The 21,118-nt window shown below is 36.3% G+C and overlaps 1 protein-coding gene across 7 annotated transcripts in view; it reads left to right on the top strand.

Moving 5' to 3' along the window:
- LOC122568212 (segmentation protein cap'n'collar) overlaps nucleotides 1-21,118 on the top strand; it is a 111,266-nt gene that overhangs the window by 31,831 nt on the left and 58,317 nt on the right. For all 7 annotated transcript variants that reach the window (XM_043727701.1, XM_043727692.1, XM_043727683.1 and 4 more), the window contains exons 2-3: nucleotides 4,606-4,773; nucleotides 11,453-11,528. In XM_043727701.1, the coding sequence (XP_043583636.1) occupies nucleotides 4,606-4,773; nucleotides 11,453-11,528 (244 nt within the window). The remainder of the gene's footprint in view (nucleotides 1-4,605; nucleotides 4,774-11,452; nucleotides 11,529-21,118) is intronic.

The raw sequence follows: 21,118 nt of genomic DNA, 5'->3' as shown, positions 1-21,118 counted from the left end.
AATCGTCCCTTCGGTATTATTTCCTTAGGAAGTGTTTCACTTCCCTCGTTATTTTCCAAATCCCAGGAATCGTACGAAAACAACGAAGCGATATTTCGATGGTGAACGCGTAATTTAATTTACTGTACCCACCGTCTCTTGAAATTATATTTTCTCTGTATACTTAATCCAAAATCACAATTAGATAGCCATTGATTTATTACGTTACGGCGATAAAAACGGATCGATGAGAACGTAAAAGATAAGAAATTGCTGTCCGTTCGATTGCTACGAGTCGGTGTCCCGACGTTTTATCTTGCCGCGTGGCTAATCGAATAAAAATTAAAGGCGTCGATGTCGTTGGAAAGAGCGCGCTGGTGCCAGGTGAAACACGCTGCTGGCCTAGGCATCGAAGTCGATTCGATTTCTCGAGGAGAGCTGTGCCCAGCTGTGGGCGCGGCGGATATCCCGCTGTGTTTCTCCAACATGGCCGACACCTTATGCACACCCACGCTCTGGCTCTCTTTTTCATCGCGTCCTCCATTTCTTTCTCGTTCCTCCGGAGCATCAAATTACACGCTCGGTGAAGTAATTTTCGATGGCGCGTTCGTGATCGAGCGTGATGCAGAAACATATCCGTTATCCTGCGGTTCCGATGCGCCGTGTTAAAATTCGCGATCACCGATAACGATGGCCAAAGATTAATGGCTACGAGCCAACCGGCTCTGTCTTTACCCCGTGTATTAACCATCAAATGATTCCTCCGATTGATCCATATGAAATTATGCGTATACACGAGCTAAATAAATAAATTCTATCGGGACCGCGATCTGTTGCAGGAAGAACGATCGAGCGTGTAAAACGGCCGAATGATTAATCATATGTTTCTTGTTAGCTTGGAAAAATTATCGGATTACCCACGCGTATGTAAATAAGAATTATTGGATTGATTTTATAGTTCAGAGTTGCGTGTAACAGTTTCAAATTATATTTGGAATAAATTCATGATGAATATACGATCGATCGCGTAGCGACTATAATGATAAGAAACTTTCATGTACGTACAAGTAATACTGAACTAAAATCAATTCGGTATTTCTTGTGATCGAAGAAATAATTTTCCAAGCTGACGAGAGACATGTGATATTATTGATAATCCCATCGTTTTACACGCTTAATCGTTTCTCCTGCATCATAAGGTAATTGCGATAGCGGAGCTTTAGATATTTTCTCTTTTTTTAACAAATTTATCTGATCAAGAACGTAGCGACCGTTCTAAAAATACGGTTGTGCAAGAATAAACTGGTAAAATATCGATGAAAGTTAGATGTGGAATAGAATTAGTAATTCGTATTATTCCATAGAGTTAAAGATATGTTATTAATTTTTAAGCCTTCTATCAAAGACGACATGTATTTCTGTTTAACTGTATGTGTATATATACAAGTAAAACTATTTATTCAAAGTTTATATTGTTTGGTTTATTTTAAAGATTAACTTGATTTTCCTATAACACAGAAGAGATGTAACCTATGCATCCTATAAATGTAATATATAACAATATAATATATAATAGAGAAAGTTTTAAAAAGATTGTTCCACTAAAGAACCGCATATTTTTATTCAGACTTGGAATAGATGAGACGTTCGTATTTAAATTTATGTAGCAGAATTTCTAATTGCCTTCTAATTAACAAACAGCATTCCTTAATCTTCGCAATCTTCGACAAATAAGAGAAATTCTACGTTTCTATGAAAGTATAAACAAGTACATCAAACGAACACATACAAATCCGTTCTTACACTTTAATAAGCAGGCCACGAGTTGTCACGCTTGCTCGTTCCGGCAAAAATTAGCAAATCTAATCGCGTCTTCATTCACCTATCTGTATAGCCGGCTGTTATACCAATGCAATCTTTCTCCCTCTTTCACTCGCAATTTTTAATGAAATCGTAACGAGGCTTTTGACATTTCTCTTGGACGTAGTAAGACGTCGTTGTGTTCTTAATACTGCTTCAAAAATCTCACGTCCTGTTGCCGCTATGACACGATAAGTAGTTGCAATTTGCTAGTCACTTAATCCGCGAATACGATTCATTGGACGCGAATTATTTATTATATATTTGCAGAAATGTACGGTAGGAGTAATTTCAATTTATCTTTGATCAATGCTTTTTCGATAAGAAAGTCGATCGCTTTTAAATCATACGTATAGCTGTATAGGTGTATATCTATAAGTTTCTTAAATTACTGAAACATCGTTTTAAACATTTTCTATTTATAATATGAAAACATAAATAATATTGTTCCGCTATCTCCTTACGAATAAGTAAAACTTGTTACAGCTATTTGAATTAAAAAGAGCATATTCATCTATTAAAAAGCAGTACAAGTTAATTTCGTATTTTCTAAAGCTGAGATATATAGATACGTGTGTATATATATAATTTCATTTATTTGTACTTAATTAACAAAACCAGTAAATTACCGATAGTTGCGGATCAACCGTTGAAAAATAAACGTTCCAATTAGCGATAAAAATTAATCGATCTTTAACTTCTGTAACTCCGTAGTCCGCAACATGGATATCTTAACCAAAGTGTTTTTATCGAATATTTTTCTCTAAAAACTGTAACAGAGTCGAATTAATTGCGAAATCTAATTACGGTCGCCGTTACTCGACATTACTTCTTCTTACACAGGTTGTAATAACGGTCAGGTTTAAATTAGCGAAGAAAATCTGTAGATTAGTTAACGAGGTTGAATACGAACTCGGCGAAATTGGCTCAATTAAAAGCTACGGGCCAGCTGCCCCGACAATTGTGCCCCGTCATGTGATTGGTCCTTTTTCCCAGGTTCTTTCTTCTCCTTTCGATCTCCTCCATTTCGAGATGCATCGATACTCGGCCCGTTCATTAATCATGCACTTTTGTACACACTCGTCGATGGGACTCCCTGCGAGGGACATCTTGGCCCGCAACAAAATGAATCTTCAGGATCGTGATTTCGATTTCGAATAACTCGATCGTGATCGAAACGTTATTAACTTACATAAAGCGAGCACGCAAAACTTGTTGTGCTACCACGAAATCCTTGTACTTATTAATTACTATGCTGCACGTAAACATGTAATCATCAATTATATTTATTTTAGTCGTACGAGTACGCGAAAAATTTAATTGGAAGTGTAGAATAGAATTCTTACAGTTTGCAATTTACAATTTACAAAAGTTTTCTTTCAATTTACGATAAGTGACATCTAATCCTTTTTAAATGGGTTATTATGCATATTAAAGAATAAACTAAATCAGTCAAATTCGATATATAAAGTCAGATACATAGGTAGACACGTACTGCAGTTTTTAGAAATTATAAATTCTCTACTTCGTAAAAGTATAGAGTCACTGTAAAAAGTGTTCGCACAGTGCTGAACTTTAACAGAATTATTGTAAAACATCGTATAGTAACAAGGTTTCAATCGAATCAAAATATATACGTATTCTTACAAGTCCTCAGAATAATTTTCGAGAAGAAAAGAATGCGATATCTATTCCTATTGTGAAGATATTAATAAACATCTAGCAACTTGCAAAAATATATAGTATTATATTAATAAATATTATTGCTATTATAACGAATATTAATATTAAATATAAATATTACCATAGGTGTTTTAAAAAATAGTCTGCAAATGAGTTTGAAAGACACTTTCAAAGTATAATGCTACTAATACACGAGCATCGATCTTGTATAATACTTGTAAACACTTAGAAACACCTCTACAATCTGCAGATATAAACATTATTGAAAATATATGGGACCACCTGAAATGGGAAATACGAAGTCAGGATATTTCAGCAAGAAATGATAGGAAAAGAACTGTTTTAGAAGAATGGAAAATCATTTCCGCTAGAGTACACATCGATTTAATAAATTCAATGTCACGACAGCTTCAAACCATAGTAAAACCAAAAGAAAACTTCACTAAGTATAAAAATAATTAAATTTAGTAATTTCCTCTCCTATATATCAGAGCTATTAATTTTCTTCATTAAACTGCAATTTTACGAATATCTTTCACGCATATATTTTTTTCATTTTTTTAGATATCTCTTAATATTTTCTCACAGGCTGTACATATGTCATTTCTTTTTTTTTTCTGTGAAAATTACTTTGCTGACTTGTACGGATATATACATATTTTTTATTTGTTAAAAAATTGTTAATAAACGACGTTCTACGTTATCTTCGTTGAAATTAATTATCGTACCTATACTTTTTACACTGCCTCTAACAGTACATTATTAATTATAATATCTAACAAACGTTATTGATATACAGCGGGTGTTCACGAACTTATGGCAAATTATTAAAAAGCAAAAATTTATAGAATACACATTTAATATAAGGAAAAACGTAAAATATCCAAAGTGGAATATATATTACAATATTTACTAGATGAAACGAACCTCTAATCAGGCTTCGTTTATTATTCTCGTCAAAATAAAAATTTGTATCTAATAAAAATATGAATTTGTGTCAACGTAACAGTTATCTTTTCATTTTTTCAATTTATGTGTCTAACTTACCAACACTTTCTCACAAATTCTTACGTACTGTTTCAGGATATGGATTTAATCGAAGTGCTTTGGAAGCAAGACGTGGATCTCGGTTTTACGTTGGTGGAAGCACCAACAACAACAACGAAAAAGACGTCCACGTTGGAAAAGGAGTCCGACGATGAGATCGAGAAATTAAAAGCTCTGGAAGCGATCAATGGAACTAACGAAAAGGTATGTAACATTACCCTTATCTTTGTCATAACATGCTCAACCGAACCCACCGATCTGTCTTCGATAAGTACCTATATTCTTATTCTTAATTTCGAATCGTAAATCGACTTCGATCTCTGCCACGCTTTCTCCCGTTTACGGACCGCAATTAGCAATTAATGACATATTGTTTATCGAGTTTCGTATACTTTCACATTACAGAGAACCTAACATTTTACCTTTTCTCGTGTGACATTCAAATTCGCGTTTCTAACGTACACCATCGGCTAAAAGTTTCGGCTTAAGGGTTAAAAGTCGAGACTCCGATGAAAGTAAAGTTAAACGATGTAGCATAATATGAATCACCGTGTTAACATTGACAGATTAGAAGGATTAAAATTAGTAGGTTAAACGGTAGGAAAATTGAAGGACCTTTCACAGATACCTAAACTTTTGTCCGGTAGTGTATCTTTTCTGATAGTTCGCCTTGGCGTTCAGCCTTCCCGTCTTTTGTGCCTTCCTTGCGATTATCAGCGATAGAAAGTCATGATTTAGATGTACGTTCTCGCTTGTCGGAACTATTTCGTGGGAATACGTTCGTCGTCGTTGAGTCGTCGAGTTCGAAACAGTTCACCAGTCGGAAGTTTGATTGTTCATCGGAAACGACGGGGAAAGAAAAAGAGAAAAAAGGTTGGTTAAGATTTGATCGTATTAATACTCGAGTGGATACGGCCATGAGAGGCAAGCGATCCGTGTCGATAGATCGGTATCGATTGGTCGTGAAGTCGACGGCGAGGCATCAAACAAAAGTGACGCCACTCGATGGACTAACAGAAGAATTCGGCACTCGGGGTGGCTATCTCTTTACAATCTCTCGACCGACTGTCCTGTTTTGTATAAACGTTACTGGAATCCTTGTCTAGAAAATATCTCATTGAGTTAGTCAAATTCAGTTAGATAAATCTACCTTCCATCAATTATATTCGGACAAAATTTGAGAGAATTTGTTTCATTTATTTTATTCATTTGAAGTTTGCAAACATATCTGTACTTTTTACTATGTTCTATAAGTTATCTCATAGAACGTGCGAATCACTAGCAAGTACAAGCTGCCCTTCTTCCCTGTAGGTCTCCTAATTCTTATCAAGTGTCTGTACGTGGACCCCCACCGTGATAATCGGTCAAACACAGATCAGTCAAAAGGTATAATCCTGCAGAACCCATGGAAGCTATGTTCGATAGATACCAAAGAGATTAAGCTAGGAGGAACCATCCCACGCGTACTCGGATATGATCTCGGTCGATAATTCGAACCCCAAACTGTCGGCTTCTCGTCTTGTCTCTTCCCTCTAATTCCCCGTACGTGAGAATATCTCGAAACTACTGTACTTTATCTCCTTCCTCCAGATTTGTCTCCTCAGATTTTTCAGATCTCCCTCTTCGTCTTATCAATTCGTAATCTTATTCAGAATCATGAATTTTACAAGCTAGTAAATAACAGTAGTATAAATCTCGATCTTAGGGTAAATACAAGTTAAAGTTTATTATTATTAGCAGTGTCGAAAGAACAAGAAAGAAACATGTTCGGCAAAACTAAAATAATCGAAGACTAAACGACTGCATGATTGTACCTATATTGATTGCAGCGGATTGATTCAATGAATTTTATTCGGTCACGATTCTATTGTGCCCTGTTCAACGATGCGTAGTTTCCTTAAGAAACTAAAATCGTGTCTGCAGTTCACTCCAGATCGACTGATTTAATTCACTTTCTATTCTACGACACAACTTTTTTCAACGTCGATTTCCTTCATCTGACGCGTTTCAGTCGATGAGCACGAAGAGCGTTTAAGTATCCACGAAGATTCGAGCCAACGAGAGCTCATCCATACCGTGGTCACCGACAATGACGTTGCATGACGTTCTGGGCGGGTAACCCATCAGACTTCTCGACGTTCTTTCTCTTCTCTTCTTTTCTCTTCTCCTCTCTGATCGTCTCTTTTCTCCGTTCTCCGGTCTCTTGTCTCCTTTACTCTTCCACTTTGACTCTCTCTTTTGCTCTCACGGCCCTCGGTAGTAAAGTCGGTGTTCCTTCGTTCCTCTCTCCAATCCCTATCTAACTTGCTTCGTCTTTCGGGCTCTTCCTCCTCGAAGATCGTATTGTTCCAACGGGTTCCACCTTTGTGAAGGGACCGCCGTCTTCGAGGCTCCAATAATACGGGGAATATCCTCGATCCCGATCGAAAGCAGACACATCGATCCAAAGTGTGGTTCGCGAACAGCTGAGAACAAAGGCCAGTCCACTCCTCTGTCCCATCTCTTCCTCCAATTTCTTTCGCTGTATATTGACAGCCATTGTCCTGATATTTAGTCCTGAAATTGTTTTAACTGCGAATATCTTTAAAAATACGAGTTTATCTTCCTCGTTTCGATCGAACGCTAAACTTAAGTTCTTCGAAAGATTTTTATCGAATTCTTGTACGTTTCTCGAAACAGAGAAATTTGGAAACTTTCGTGCCCGATTGATTGGAAAATATACGATATGCTTCTTTTCTTTTCTTAGTAATTTCGTTAATAATATTGAGTACACGGTTTGTCTGTTTTTATATGAAACGGGATGCTAATAGATTAATGGTAAAATTTTGATCTAAATTTGCCTGCGACTATTAAATTATCTTTTATCGTTGATTCCAATTTAATAGGACGAGAATACTCGAAGAATACAGCGTATTATGTTCCAGCGTAAAATAATGGCGCTCATTCGGAGTGACTGGCGTGAATATTTAATTTACGACTTCGGCTGAAATTCCAAACGATCTGCGTTCGCAATGGTGACAGGTTCGATTATAGCGACTTGCTCCATTTATACGAAGGAAATAATCTCTTTCGATCTAATGGAAACTCAAAGTCCTAAAAGACCCTTTTTTAACTTCCCATAAAAACTTATTTAAAATTTAATAAATTTATTTAGGAACTTTGCAGATCCATAACAATGCATTTTAATACACCTTCCTGTGATTTTTCTAAAGTATAGTAAAGTATAGTATCCACGTATTCTTCGTTCTTTCTTCAATTTCTTTACCTACAGAAATTTTTAATTCGATCATCGATAGTTCCAAGATAAACTCCAAACTCCAAAAGTAAGAATTTCCACTAAAAGCAAGAAAACTCGTTTCTGTTATCCTTCTTCCCACTGAACAAATCATTTCTCCATTCTTCTGACGCTTACTACGACGTACTTCGCTCACCTATGTTCCTATAGAATCGTCGAATTCTCGATATAATCGGAAGAACACAAGAACGATGCTCGACGATGGCTTCTCGCTTTCTTTTGCATAACGACAGGGGCCAGCTAAAATGTATTCGTAAAAACATCGGAACGGATGGCGTTCATTTGTTGGCGGGATGCAATCGCTGAGGGTTTGTTAAAATGATAGATGTACAGCATCCCTCTGGACGAGGGGCGGCATCGATAAAGCAAGCTGGAAAGGAAGATGAGGGTTAGGGCGAGGGAGAAGAAAGCCGGTTGGTCGCGGGACGTAACCGAGAAAAAAAGAGAGGAGAGAGCAAGATAAAAAGAGAGGGGAGAGCAGGGCCAAAGAGATTGGAGCAGCATGGCAGGGGGATTCTGAGGGACGTATTGATGGTCCTGGAAATTGAAAACGCGCCCAGCGAACCGAAGTGGGTTTGGCCTCCTTCTCTTCCCTGATTGTTTCTGTCGGATGAATTTTCGGGAGAAAATGGCGGTCGATCCCGAGATGTTGTATTTCGGAATTGTTTCCATCCATACTTACCTATAGTTTCATTATTCACATACGTACATACTTTATTTTCGTTCCTGTTCGAACAATTGTTTCTTCTTCGCAGACAGAGAATAGTTTCGATCAATTACATACGTATTTATAGTTTCCTCGTCTTTCAAATCGTTATAGAAATATAAATAGAAATTACAAGTGACGAGCTAGAATTTTAGTCGTTGCTGGATCCTTGACGTTTTGTTTGCGACACTTGTTTTTTTTTTTTTAATTAATTGAATTATTGCAGTATGGGTGTTAGGTAGGTGTAGTTGTAGACGAAGAAACATACGAGGTGTTTCATACGTATTATACTTCTCACTGTGCTTCTTATAATTAGTCGCGTGTATTTAGTCTTTGTCGGACTAAAAACAATCTGTTATTTTCTTTCTACGTATACTTCGTATCTATTTGCTCGTCGGCGGTGGGAATAATCGAACGAATCAAGAGCTGAAGTTATCATTTTTAGAACCAGGATAAAAGGTGCCAGGATCGGTGTGTTGCGAATTCGAAAAGACGACAGGTTACGAATTATTCGCAGAACCGTGACTGGCAACAACCTGGCGACTTCAATAGCTGGCTCGACGGTCACGGTGGCCCATTGATTTCGTACATATTCGCGGAGATCAATACAGATTCTAGCTATGCTTTCAACCGACAGATCGTTCGTGACGGCCGAAATAAGCAGACTCTAAGTAGTTCGAAAATCTTAATTGAGAGCTGCGCGAACGATACAAACTCATAACGATGACAGGACCTCCATTGTCATACGGGCGACCGTGTCGTTGAGAAGAAGAGCCACGTCTGTTTCGAATAAACAAGATAAAAATAATTTAGCCGTGGGTAATTTTATCGCTATATTGCTAGATCTTTGGTTTCTAGTTACTTTCGTGATCGCAATTCTTTAGGTCGCGAATGAATAATTATGTATAATACAAATTATAGGTACATACAATGACGAGCATATAGATGGCTACAAATGATTCTAACGATTTAGGTAACTGAAATTATTTTGTGTTTACATATTTTCGATATATTGCTACAAATGCTGTTCTTTGAATCCTTGAATTAAATGACATATCAGCAGAAGGATAGGTGTAGGCAAAAGTGAATATTAAATTTGATGCAACATGTGATATTACACATATGATCAACTCCACTTTTTGTCAATCTCTCAATTTCATTTCCTACGTAGATACGCCATGAATATTCAGTTCTCTAAAAACAAATAAACTTATGCTTCCATCGGTTCGTTTACCACAAGAAGATGACACACGCAACATAGAATTCCAAGGTAAATTTGAAAAGTAACGTTTGCGATATAATAATATCATCTCTTCTTTCTGCTTTCCGATTAATGTACTTGATCAACGTGTGCTCCGAACAGCTCATAAATACGAAACTACATAAAACAAAATTATCCTTAATGTTTAGATTATACATATAGCAATACAGATATAGTTCTAAAGTCGAAAAGGTTTAACAGTAAAATTAAAACGAGGAAAGTTGTGCCTGCGAATCTAAACAGGAAACAGCGAGCACGAGAATGCACGCGGATCCTTGATGGCGCGTAACTGCGATGCACTTAGTTTCATTTCGCGGGAGTTGTTCGATCGAAGGGTGGAGAGAGGATTGATCGAAGTTTGTATTCATAACCCCGGATCTTGGTATAACGCACCACTCAACGACGATACATCACACTGAATGAAAAAGAGACTGAGGCAACGATAGAAGGGGATGAAAAGCTGGAGGCCAGGAAAGGGAGAAGAGAGAGACAGAGAAGCCAGTGGTTGGATAGCTACTATCAGAGAGTCGCTATGATTAATGGTCGAGTACAATGCTATTTTCATTAAACTCATTTCACTGCAGCCCGTATATAACACGGGGTACGGCCAGCCTATGGTCTCGGCCATATGAGCGTCCTCCGCTTCTTTTTCACCTTGCCGTTAGGTTCCCTTGATTATGACGTCTCTATGATCGTCGACCTTCACGGTCTCGAATGCCATCCGAGTGAATTCAGCCATTGTTACGCGGCGTCGTTTTCGATCCTCTCATTATCAACGGAATGGCATTTTCACCGAAAGTCGGCCGCCGTATCCAAATTTGAAAACGGCTCATCCGTGATATTACGAGCTTTTGCTACGATGTACAAACAGTCTGTCAGTTTTGTTTTTTTTTTTCAATGGAACGACTAGCGTCGGTAGTTGAGAAGAATTTTTAACAGTAATACAAAAGATAATGTAAAGGATAAATAGATAAGATAGGTAGAGAAATGATAAGAAAAGTGGCGATGGAATTTTTGACGCGTTGAAAAGATGAATATAATGACGTTAATACTGTAAAGTAATGAAAACAAGTTAGGAATAAAACATAACAGCATTGACGCAACGTTGTTAACGTTGTAAACAATATTCAGTGGGAAGTAAATATGAATAACGTCTTTAAAATGAATATGGAAACGAACTAATCGATTGAAGTGTTTAAGCGAATGAGAAATCGATAATTTAAAACTTTAGTTTATAATCCAAGTTGAAATATTATTATTCAGTTTATTGTATGTCTTGTAAACGAGAAAAGCTTGCTAATCGCTGGTCTGCTAAGAAATCAATTGACACTTGACGTTTTAGATTTGTTAGATATTTATTACAGTAATTTGTTAATTTATTACTCCGTTTATTTAACGACATCTAAACCCAACATAATTGCTAATTGCGGCTTGTTTACGAGGAATTGGCTACGTAAACATTTCTCAGTATCAAAGAGTTCTTCCTATTGATTCGATTGGATGTCATCGTATCTTGAAGCAGACAAGAAAAAAGTTAGGTTCGTGACTAAGTCCGGTTTCATTCGCTCAACGGAATATATTCTTGGCTGCTAGGAACATTTCCTCGGTGTTTCATTTCCAGAAAGACACAAAGGAATATGACGAGCCACAAGATGATCCATGGGCGGGCCTTCCATACACCGTCGATCTCGAAACTGGTAAGCGCAAATTAGTTTTATCGTGCAATTAAACAACTTAAGATAAAACTTGTATCAAATTTTTATTTGTAAATTTTATTTGCAAAAGAAACGTTGCGATATTTGTGCAAACTATGCGAAAATAACCAGGTAGGTACTTATATATTCAAAAGAACCGTATAACAAGCACAGCTGTACTATGAAAGGTGTTCATAATTTTGATTACATAATACGTTTATGCGCTGCTTTGAACGCTTGCTTTGCGTATCAGTCTCTAATTAAAGAGTCAATCAAAGGTGATAGACACCGTCCGTATACCGTAGACGTCCCAACACGCCGGTAAAAACCAGGGACAATTATATACAGCTAGTTCGCGTAGCTCCTTCTATTCAAAGCGTGTCAAATTAACGTTGCAATTTGTAAAAGCCAATTTGAAGGTTCGCTGCAGTTAAGAGCCACGACCGCGCCTGGCCGCACCTCTCGCGAATCTAATTACCATAAACGCGTTGATTAAATGTAGTCTACTCGATGATTATTTCCTTAGTCGAATCATTTTTATATCGATTAGACATTGGTAGATAATTCGGTAGTGGCGGCGGCAAACGGAGGCAAAAAAGAATGTTAACGCTATGAAAAGCGTAAATGACGTGTATCGGCAACTATGTGGTCTAACTATAAATTGCGATAAGCGTTGTCTTATAAAATCGTAAGTAGAAATCGTATTAGTAGCTTTATTTGTGACACAAAATTTATACGAACGATTATGTAACGTGACAGTCCAACAATTTATGTCTAAATATATAAATTGCGCGCTCTATTTTACTCAATTGCACGTTACAGAAAAAGTCATGGTAAGTAGAGATACTGTTAAGTCGTTGATTCCAATGTCGCTCGGATAACTCAAATAAAACAGAAGGAATTTCGTGCATGTAATATTAATATATGTATACATAATTAATAAAAATATACACGACGAAATTTTGCAACAAAAGCAAATGCAATACCCAATTAATAATAAAATTATTGACACAATTCATATTTTTATATTCCGACAAGTAACATGTTTTATAAGTATGTAACGAAACGAGTAAGAAAAATACATATTTAGCCGCAAAAGCAAACACGATTTCGATACCCGATTATAAATACATTTAATTCATTTTAGCGCTCATGAAATTTTTTAATTGCTTCCCTCTAAAAAATGAACAACATGACTTATCACCTTCTTCCCCTATAACGTAGCCCCCCCCCCCCAAAAAAAAGGAGGAAACAGAAAAATTGCATTCCATTGCTGTTACCTCTCCGTACTGATAGTCGCGTTAAATTTCGCGCAAGTACATTCCTGTGTATAGAGAGCTCACCGCGGAGAATTTCTTTCGCGCAATTGTTGCATAATCCGAAGGACTGTGGCCAACCAGCGTGAAAAGAACGTCGCCGGACAACCGAAAATAATTCGTGGAGACACTTTTGCGCGTTGGTGCGAGATCAAGAATGAACGTATGCAGAGAAGGAACGTTTGGCTGGCTGGTAGGATACACTTTGTCCAGGTACGGCGGGAGTGAGAGATTTCAGAGAGCCAGAGGTTCCAGTTCGTAAAGTCTCGTGGAGAAGTCGGGGAGTGGCTACAGGAACGCCCTCGCTGCCTTCTTCTTCCCTCCCTTACCTTCGAACCCCACCATCCTCAGCAGCCCTTCGTATTCGCTCGGTTTCCCCTTCTCTGCATTTAATTACTTTACGTCGCGACGACCAGAGAGTGCGCCTAGCCCACCGCGATCCACTCTACGTCGTGTTTCGTATCGACGCTTGACGAAGGTTCGCTCGTTAAAACCTTTTTAAAATGTCGGCGTATCCGCGAACCTCGTTCTTTATTCCTCTTCCTCTTTTTTTCTGTTTTCTTCTTCTTCTTTTTTTTTTTTTTTTGTTTCGTTCGAGTCTCATTTTTGTTCTCCGTTTTTTGGGAAAAAGAAAAGCGAGAAATTTGATCGACGGATGCTTCGAAAACATTTCCCTGTATGACGATTTGACTTTACTTAGGTTGCACAAATGGCTCATGAAGTATTTAGTATATACGTTTTATGTCTATATTGAATTTTTTATAAAGAAGAACATGTTTTGAAGGTTCAGTGGTATCGTTGCGAGACACGACTTTTGCGATTAGGGTAGCTTTGGTCAAATTTGCAACGGATCGGGAAATGTATATAAAAGTTACAGGATACTTACGCTAGGATGCTAACGTAACGTTTATTTATTAAAAAATTAATACACAGCGTGAATAGCGAGTAGGTACATAATGTGTACTTGAGTTTTTAAATTCCTTCGCGATCTCTGCAGAATATATTCTTGCGATAAATACAGTAATTTCTGTGGATATTTTCAGAATCGTTACAAATTCGATCAATTATAGTCATGTTCGTCATGTCTCATTACACGTACACGTAATAGAATCGTAGCAAAGTGTTTGAATACTTTGAGCCACCGTATGTGCATGGAGATATGGAGAAGAAAACTCGAAAAAGAAAATTGATTAGTTGCCTTTCATTTTTACGCTGTATGGAAAGTATTCGACGCGGGATTCGATTTTAATCCACGCGTCGTTAAAAATTATTTTTCACCCCGGGGGGAGAGAATGCAAATGTGTAACATTACGTTAAACAGCAGTCGAATATACTGAGAAACAAGATCACACAGAAAATATTTTTCTACCATACGTTGGCATATATATGTTGGTATGTGTATGTGTGTTCATTGTTTTTAAAAAATAAAAGTGTTTCTTAAATTAAACGATATAATTACCATCGTGACTCTTTTACATTTTTATTATTTTCGAAACAATATGCAGAGCTGCAGCATGATAAATTATTTTGTCATTTACGAGAAAAATAACGAGAGTTAAAGAGCGACCGTTACAATTTACCGCAATTTACGGTTTGCTTATTTGTTGCACGACACAGAGCCGTTGGTGTAGTAAATTAATTCGATTCCGCAATAATAAGTTCGTTTTACAAAGCACCGACCAGACTAACAAGAGCAGCGGAGCTCATTACGCGGCTATCTCGTCGTCGATCGATCGACTCGACGTACGGCATTGTGTGATTAATGAGTCGCTCGACAAAAGAAAGCACAAATTCCTTGGGCGTCGCTATTCTTTAAGATTTACTAAGAGAAAAATAGAGAATAACGAACGGGGCTCCAACCGAGATACAGACCTTTCGAGAGAGAAAAAAAAAGTATCTTTATCGCTTAACATTTAACCTGACATAGCTATGTCCAAATAATTTTAACGTATAAAGTAAACGACATTTGAATTTTAATGTCGCCATATAATTCAGACGAATAGTTGAGAATGAGAAGAACCTGTTACGTCTAGCCAAAAATATAATTGTCGAGACGAACATAATTTGTTCGTATATAATTGTTGAGTATTTTGATATTAATAATATTTTAATTGTATGAAAGACAATATCTTTAAATTATGCAGATGATGAAAAGATACGTGTTTAGTGCCAAAGCGAAATTGAAGAATAATTTCGATAACACAGAGTAAGGTAGAGTTACTTGAGTCATCTAAGATTCAACATCTTAAAATTCAATCTTGAATTTTGCATGCAATGACCAAACTCGTTGTGCATTATGGAGCTTCATTAATCTTTGATATAAAAGCGAAGGAATGAGGAAATATCGCGTAACTTCAGATTCAGCAAGAGAAAATAACAAAAACGATTCGAATAACTCTTTGGCAGGTTTATTTGGCTCGACGAGGAGATATTATACGTATAAGAACTAGGAAAGTAAATAACAAAATAACTTCCAGAAATAAAGTAATATACACACGCGACTAAATCGTAATAGTGATAATCTCGGATATTAGCATTAATTGAACCGACTTCTTTTTCCTTGACGACTAGAAGTTATATTCTCGTAAGAAATTATGGCCATTTAGCTATCAAGCATGTTTGTCACGCTACTAATAAAGAATTAAATACCTAGTCTGTTTTCAAATATAAATTGTTTAAGAATCGTTCATAACCGAATTTGCCAAATTACAAGGTGAATTACCTAGCTTATCTCGAATAAGATTAATTTACCTTGCTACGATTAATTAACAACGTACTGAATTTTAAAGCAGCCAGCCTCTGAAAAAAATGGGAAATACGACTTATCGCGTTCTTCCTGCAGTCTTCATTTCCAAACATGGCCCTTCTCATTCCTATTACTGAGAACCTGCCTTGCTCTTTGAAATAAGAAAAAGGAAAAAAAGCGGGGAAAAAATGGAAAAAATGACACGCAACGGTTGCCTTTGGAACGAAAGCCGGTCGTTATCTGATTAATGAACAAATAATTCATTAAACTGCGGATGATATATCTACGGTAAAAGTTCAGTGCACTGGGAAGCTTGGGTGAATAATCGAGCGCCATAATACCTTGACCGCTGGGAAATTGCAAAACGATATTGTTGTAGCTCGATATAGAGTTGCATTCGAAGGGACTTCTTACGATTACATGTAAATTTATTCGCAACACGTAATCCCTAACACTATTACAAATCGTTTCCTGGCGGTTACATAGACGTGGGTCCGCGCGAATCGCGATCTTCACGCACGAGGACCAAGTGCTTTCGTGAAAAGGGAACCAAGAGGTGGGGTAAAGAGGAGGATAAAAAGGTGCTGTATGATGCCGTCGACATACAAGGCGCTTGTACCAATTTGACGAAGCATGATGGATTACACGACGGATCTTATAAAAAGTTTATATCCGAGGAATAAATTATCATAGCATTGTCTCGCCACGAAGACTTTGGGTGCGCCGCGAAGTGTTCCCCTTCGATCGACACCATGTATTTTTCTTTCTTACGTTATCGATAATGTTCCGTCGTGATTAAAAATTCGCTCGGACTTATATCGTGAAGCGTATTGCCAAGCGAATTCTAATTTCGTGGTTTTGGACACGATTTCTAGATGCTACGTTATTTACGGTCGAAAAATTTCGTTGAATAAATTCAATTACGAATAGGGTACTTTTAGAAGAGACAGAGAATTGAATTATCTTCCTATTTGACAGGATTATTATTAGTTCTTCGATTACTTGTCTTTGTCCTATGTTTAATTTAGGGAAGAATTGTTTTTATTTAACATTTTGATCGAAACGTTTTGTATTAAAGCGAACAAATTTATAGAATGATCCTGTTTAATAGGAAAAGAAAGTAAGTGATAAGTAAGAATTCGATCTAAAGTATAGAGAAAAGAATTAGTTTAAGCTCTACTTCTTTAAGTATAAGTATGTTCATAAAAATATGAATTTACATAAACATCCGTAATTATCATGCATTTGGTATTATCTTTAACGAACGTATGGCTGCCTATAGTAATTTAAGTAAGTCCCTTCTAATTTGATTTGCACTATCTATCATGAATAGTTATTTAAAATACAATTATCATTTATTTAGCATATAGGCTGTGCCAAATTAAATAAATCTGTTTAAAATAATAACTTTGTAGGACAAGCAGCAAACAATTGGAACGAAGTATAATTCTACTTAATGTCATACATCGTATGTATATAGTGTATTAAAATGGACATATGTAGTACATACATTTCTATTTTGTCATTTGTATTGACTTTCAACTGCCGCATTGAAATTTTGTAATAGGCGTTGAACGTGACCGACCCCGCCTTCTTCAATATACTTACAGACTTATCTCTGCCTTTAATAATTCATCGAATAGAGGAAGGAATCGAAGATAGGTTGAGGTTGAATATCGAACGAAAGCGATCTAATAAGGTATAAAAATTAGAAAATGTCATTTTATCAATCTACACGCGCAGACATTCTTCTTTTTTTTTTTTATTAGTCGTGTCATGTTAATAGGATTTCAACAAATAGTTAGGTATTTGTATTGTAATGTTCATTTCATTATTTTACCTCGACATAAACGTTTAATCGTATTTACCTACTTTTCTAATTGCTTTGCCATAGTGTATAAAGCAGAATTGCATAAATATCTTTTAACCTACATTGATAAATCTGGAGGTCAGAAAAAAGATATTAATATTTATGTCTGCAAGATAATGTAATTTATTTTTCTTTTTCTTTTTTTCAAATGATGACTCGTTTCCTCCCTCACTTGCAAAGAAGCAGTAAGTTTCGTGTTGGCATTGATTAAGCTGTAAGAAGTGACACTGACCATTGATTCGCTTCGCTAGCCACGGTTCGTGAGATCGCTATTAAAATTTTATCACTATGCAGTGAGATCAGCGAATAGATCTTGCTCTCTCGATGCTTTTACAAAACGTACTGCTACCTGTTATATGTATAGCTACTGTATACTCACAGATATATATATAATAATTTTTTATATAAATGAAATTAAGAAAGAACAGATATCTACGCATAATATATCTGAAATAATAATAGTACATAGTTTGAAAATATACAATTATTCGGTACTATGGAAATATAACGTGATATATGACTAAGTATGAAGATAGTTTCTAGCCGCCAACATATACCTTTTTCGTGACAACTGATAATTTCGTGATTCATTAATATAGTAACTGCTTCGCCGATAATATACGTAACGTACATGTAATTAAAACGCTTCTAACAACAAGTGTCTGCAAGTATAATTAAATTATTTTCAATATTCCATTAGTACTAAAATCTTTGTTTTATTCATTATAGTTGATAAAAGCTTAATACGTTTTATCTTGTTAAGGCAACGTACCCGATTTCTAACATTTGTTCGAACGATCGGCGAATACAGCCAAAGATATAGATATTAATTAAATATCGTAAGTTCCATAGCAACGACGTTTGATAACGTTACGATGTTTCCTTCGTGTTTATATTCGATAACAGGAAAACAAATCTTATTAGCGTAACAACCCGCTGTAAATATATCGTCGTTCATGGTGTAATTATAAATTGTATAGGAATTAAAGGATAAGCGGATGGTCAATTGGTGGGAACGTGAAATCGGATGGGGATAGTAGAATCGAATGGTGGGGAAACAGCATGGAAAACGCATGCGTGAGTACGTAAAATGGAACATCTGCCACGTGCGCGGGCGGTACACAGTGCGTATTCGTGCGTGGACGACAGAAATCTCAAGGGGGAAGAGATCGTGAAAGCATGGCCGCATCCGCCATGCGTGTGCGCGCATTTAACTACACACGCGTACGTATATACTCTTTTCTTCTATTTCGATATAAATAAATATTTTACTTATATAAAGAAATATATAAATATTTTAAGATTCATTAAGGAACGAATGATCCGCGCGTTAATAAATTTGTTCAACGGTCTGCAAACTTGCACGAAATATGCTGCTATGGGTAATACGTATAACGTATCTTGTAAAAGGCTACATAATACTTAGCTATCGCGTCATCTTTAATTCTGAACGACGAACGTGTTTATCTTGATACAATGGTTATATTCATTTCTGTATTGTACATTTATATAGTGTAGGCACTCGGTTTTTTATACTATCTACACATAGTTTTTCGTCGCAATAAAATTAGCAAGAAGCATTGAGAACGATCGAATGCAATTTATTCCCAGTGTTGTATTAATTTCCGCTTCGATTCGTCACGAGCGCTCACAAAGAGAGAAAAAAATAATATCCGACTGGCTCGATGCGTAGCAACAACCGTGACTAATTTCATCGAAAGTGGATACGGAATTGAGAACGGACCCTTCGTGAACCACCTATTCCGCAAGCATATAAAATACAAAAATTATTAAGTTTCCTTCCATAATAAAAAGGCAGGCAATATTTACTTATATCGTTATTAGCGAGATTAGATAGAGTTATATGAATCTTGATGGGACTTGGGCATTTTTAAGTTCCATCTTGAAATTCACGCGTAATAATCAAATTTGCGTAGCTATATTACGCGACCTGACGCTGTTACCTGTTAGGTTACCCATCGTATAATAAAAAAATATAATAAATATAATATAAATAGATATAATAAAAAAAAGCTTGATGCATATTATTCGCTGTATATTAATAACGTGTATAATAATAATAATAAATAATAATATAATAATATTATATTAACGAATAAATTGAGAAGTGTTATATACTTTGGGTTCAGCAAGAAAAGAATTAACAACGAGAAAATGAAAAGAGGAGATTACTTATATCAGATGTTCAAGGATTTCGTATATAAATTCGATATATTAATAGTATAAATAATAAATATAGTAATATAAATTCGAATATAATGTAATTCGAGTATATTATTAGCCAGATATTTTACGAGTTCGAAATTTTTCGTAATAAAGGTCGGCATATTGTATTTAATTTCTCTTGTGAAATTTGAAAGAAAATGGTGGAATCCTTGGAAGCGATTCAAGTCGCTGGTAAATCCCAAGAGGGAATCAATATTTGGAGTCGTACGTGTTCCGCCATGTTAGTTCGGCTATTTCAGTGAGAAACCCCCATGGAGGACGGTGTTTGGGGGGCAGCTGGATGGTGAGGTATGTATGGGGTTATAGGGATACTCGGAGCCATGACTTGCTGTATCCACCCCTATAACACGAGCACGCATCATTACTCATATCGTGGCTCGTTGCACGCCACGGATTCAGAACGAATTCGGGAGGGCACTTCCAGGAAGCTTAGGGATGAAAATATACAACAATAGATGTGACGTATTGAAAAAAAGCTGTATCTTCCTGCGTAAATATATCTTTCTACGCGAGTTGCATTTGAATTTCTAATAGCATTTTTCGAAGCATAGAGTTTTGTCGACGAACGCGTATCGATGGAAAATAACAAGATCGTAAATTAAATCGTTGATTGGTGACATTAATCGCCGTACTCGTGTTTACGATTCTTATGCATTTTATTAAAAGCATTTTGAATATCGGCTTGTAAGAATCATTCGTCAGTTAATATGCTTACATTTCTTTATACGCAGATAATGTCGTATAGAGATAAGTTAACTTTTTGTTGAGTTTTTGTATTTTAACGCCACTTTATGACTAAAGAATAAGAAATTTTTATTAATGAAAATAGGAATAATTATGTACTGTAACAGTCGTGGTAGTTGAAACGACAAACGTACTAAATAAATCCTTTTAAGTAAACAATTTTCATTCGCTGGAAATTAGTAATTGTTACTAATTGTTAGTAAGATTTTAATCGAAATTAGGGTTTATTTTATTAGCGTTTGCTGAATTTACGTTAGGTTTTAATTGAAATTATGATTTAGACAGGTAGGTATAAAGATTTCTGTTTAACGTAATAGAGATATCTGTCGTTGTCCAACCGAGGCAAAAGAATTACATTAAGCCGGAAGCCACTATATTTAGCTGTATTTAACTCGCTTTAGCTTTGCCACCTTAGATTAAATATGGTGACTCCATCCGGAGCCAGCGACAGTTAAACAGGCTATAATTCTATCTCCTTCAGTGAGATCTTTTCTTTTTGACAAAAGACTGTCTCTTTCGTTGACTGTACGCCAGAAATATTTCAATCGATGGATTAAAACATTAATATAAAAGTTGTGTTAAAGCATTCGAGTCGGAACACGACGACAGTTGCCGGTAGCGTTGAAAAGTTAGCTCGGTGGTGTCTTCTCCGCCCCTTTTTTTTACCTTT

This window comes from Bombus pyrosoma, linkage group LG1, assembly GCF_014825855.1.
Source record: "Bombus pyrosoma isolate SC7728 linkage group LG1, ASM1482585v1, whole genome shotgun sequence".
Taxonomy (NCBI): Eukaryota; Metazoa; Arthropoda; class Insecta; order Hymenoptera; family Apidae; genus Bombus; species Bombus pyrosoma.
The sequence above is the reverse complement of the archived record's forward strand: the minus strand, read 5'-3'. Positions and strand labels throughout refer to the sequence as shown.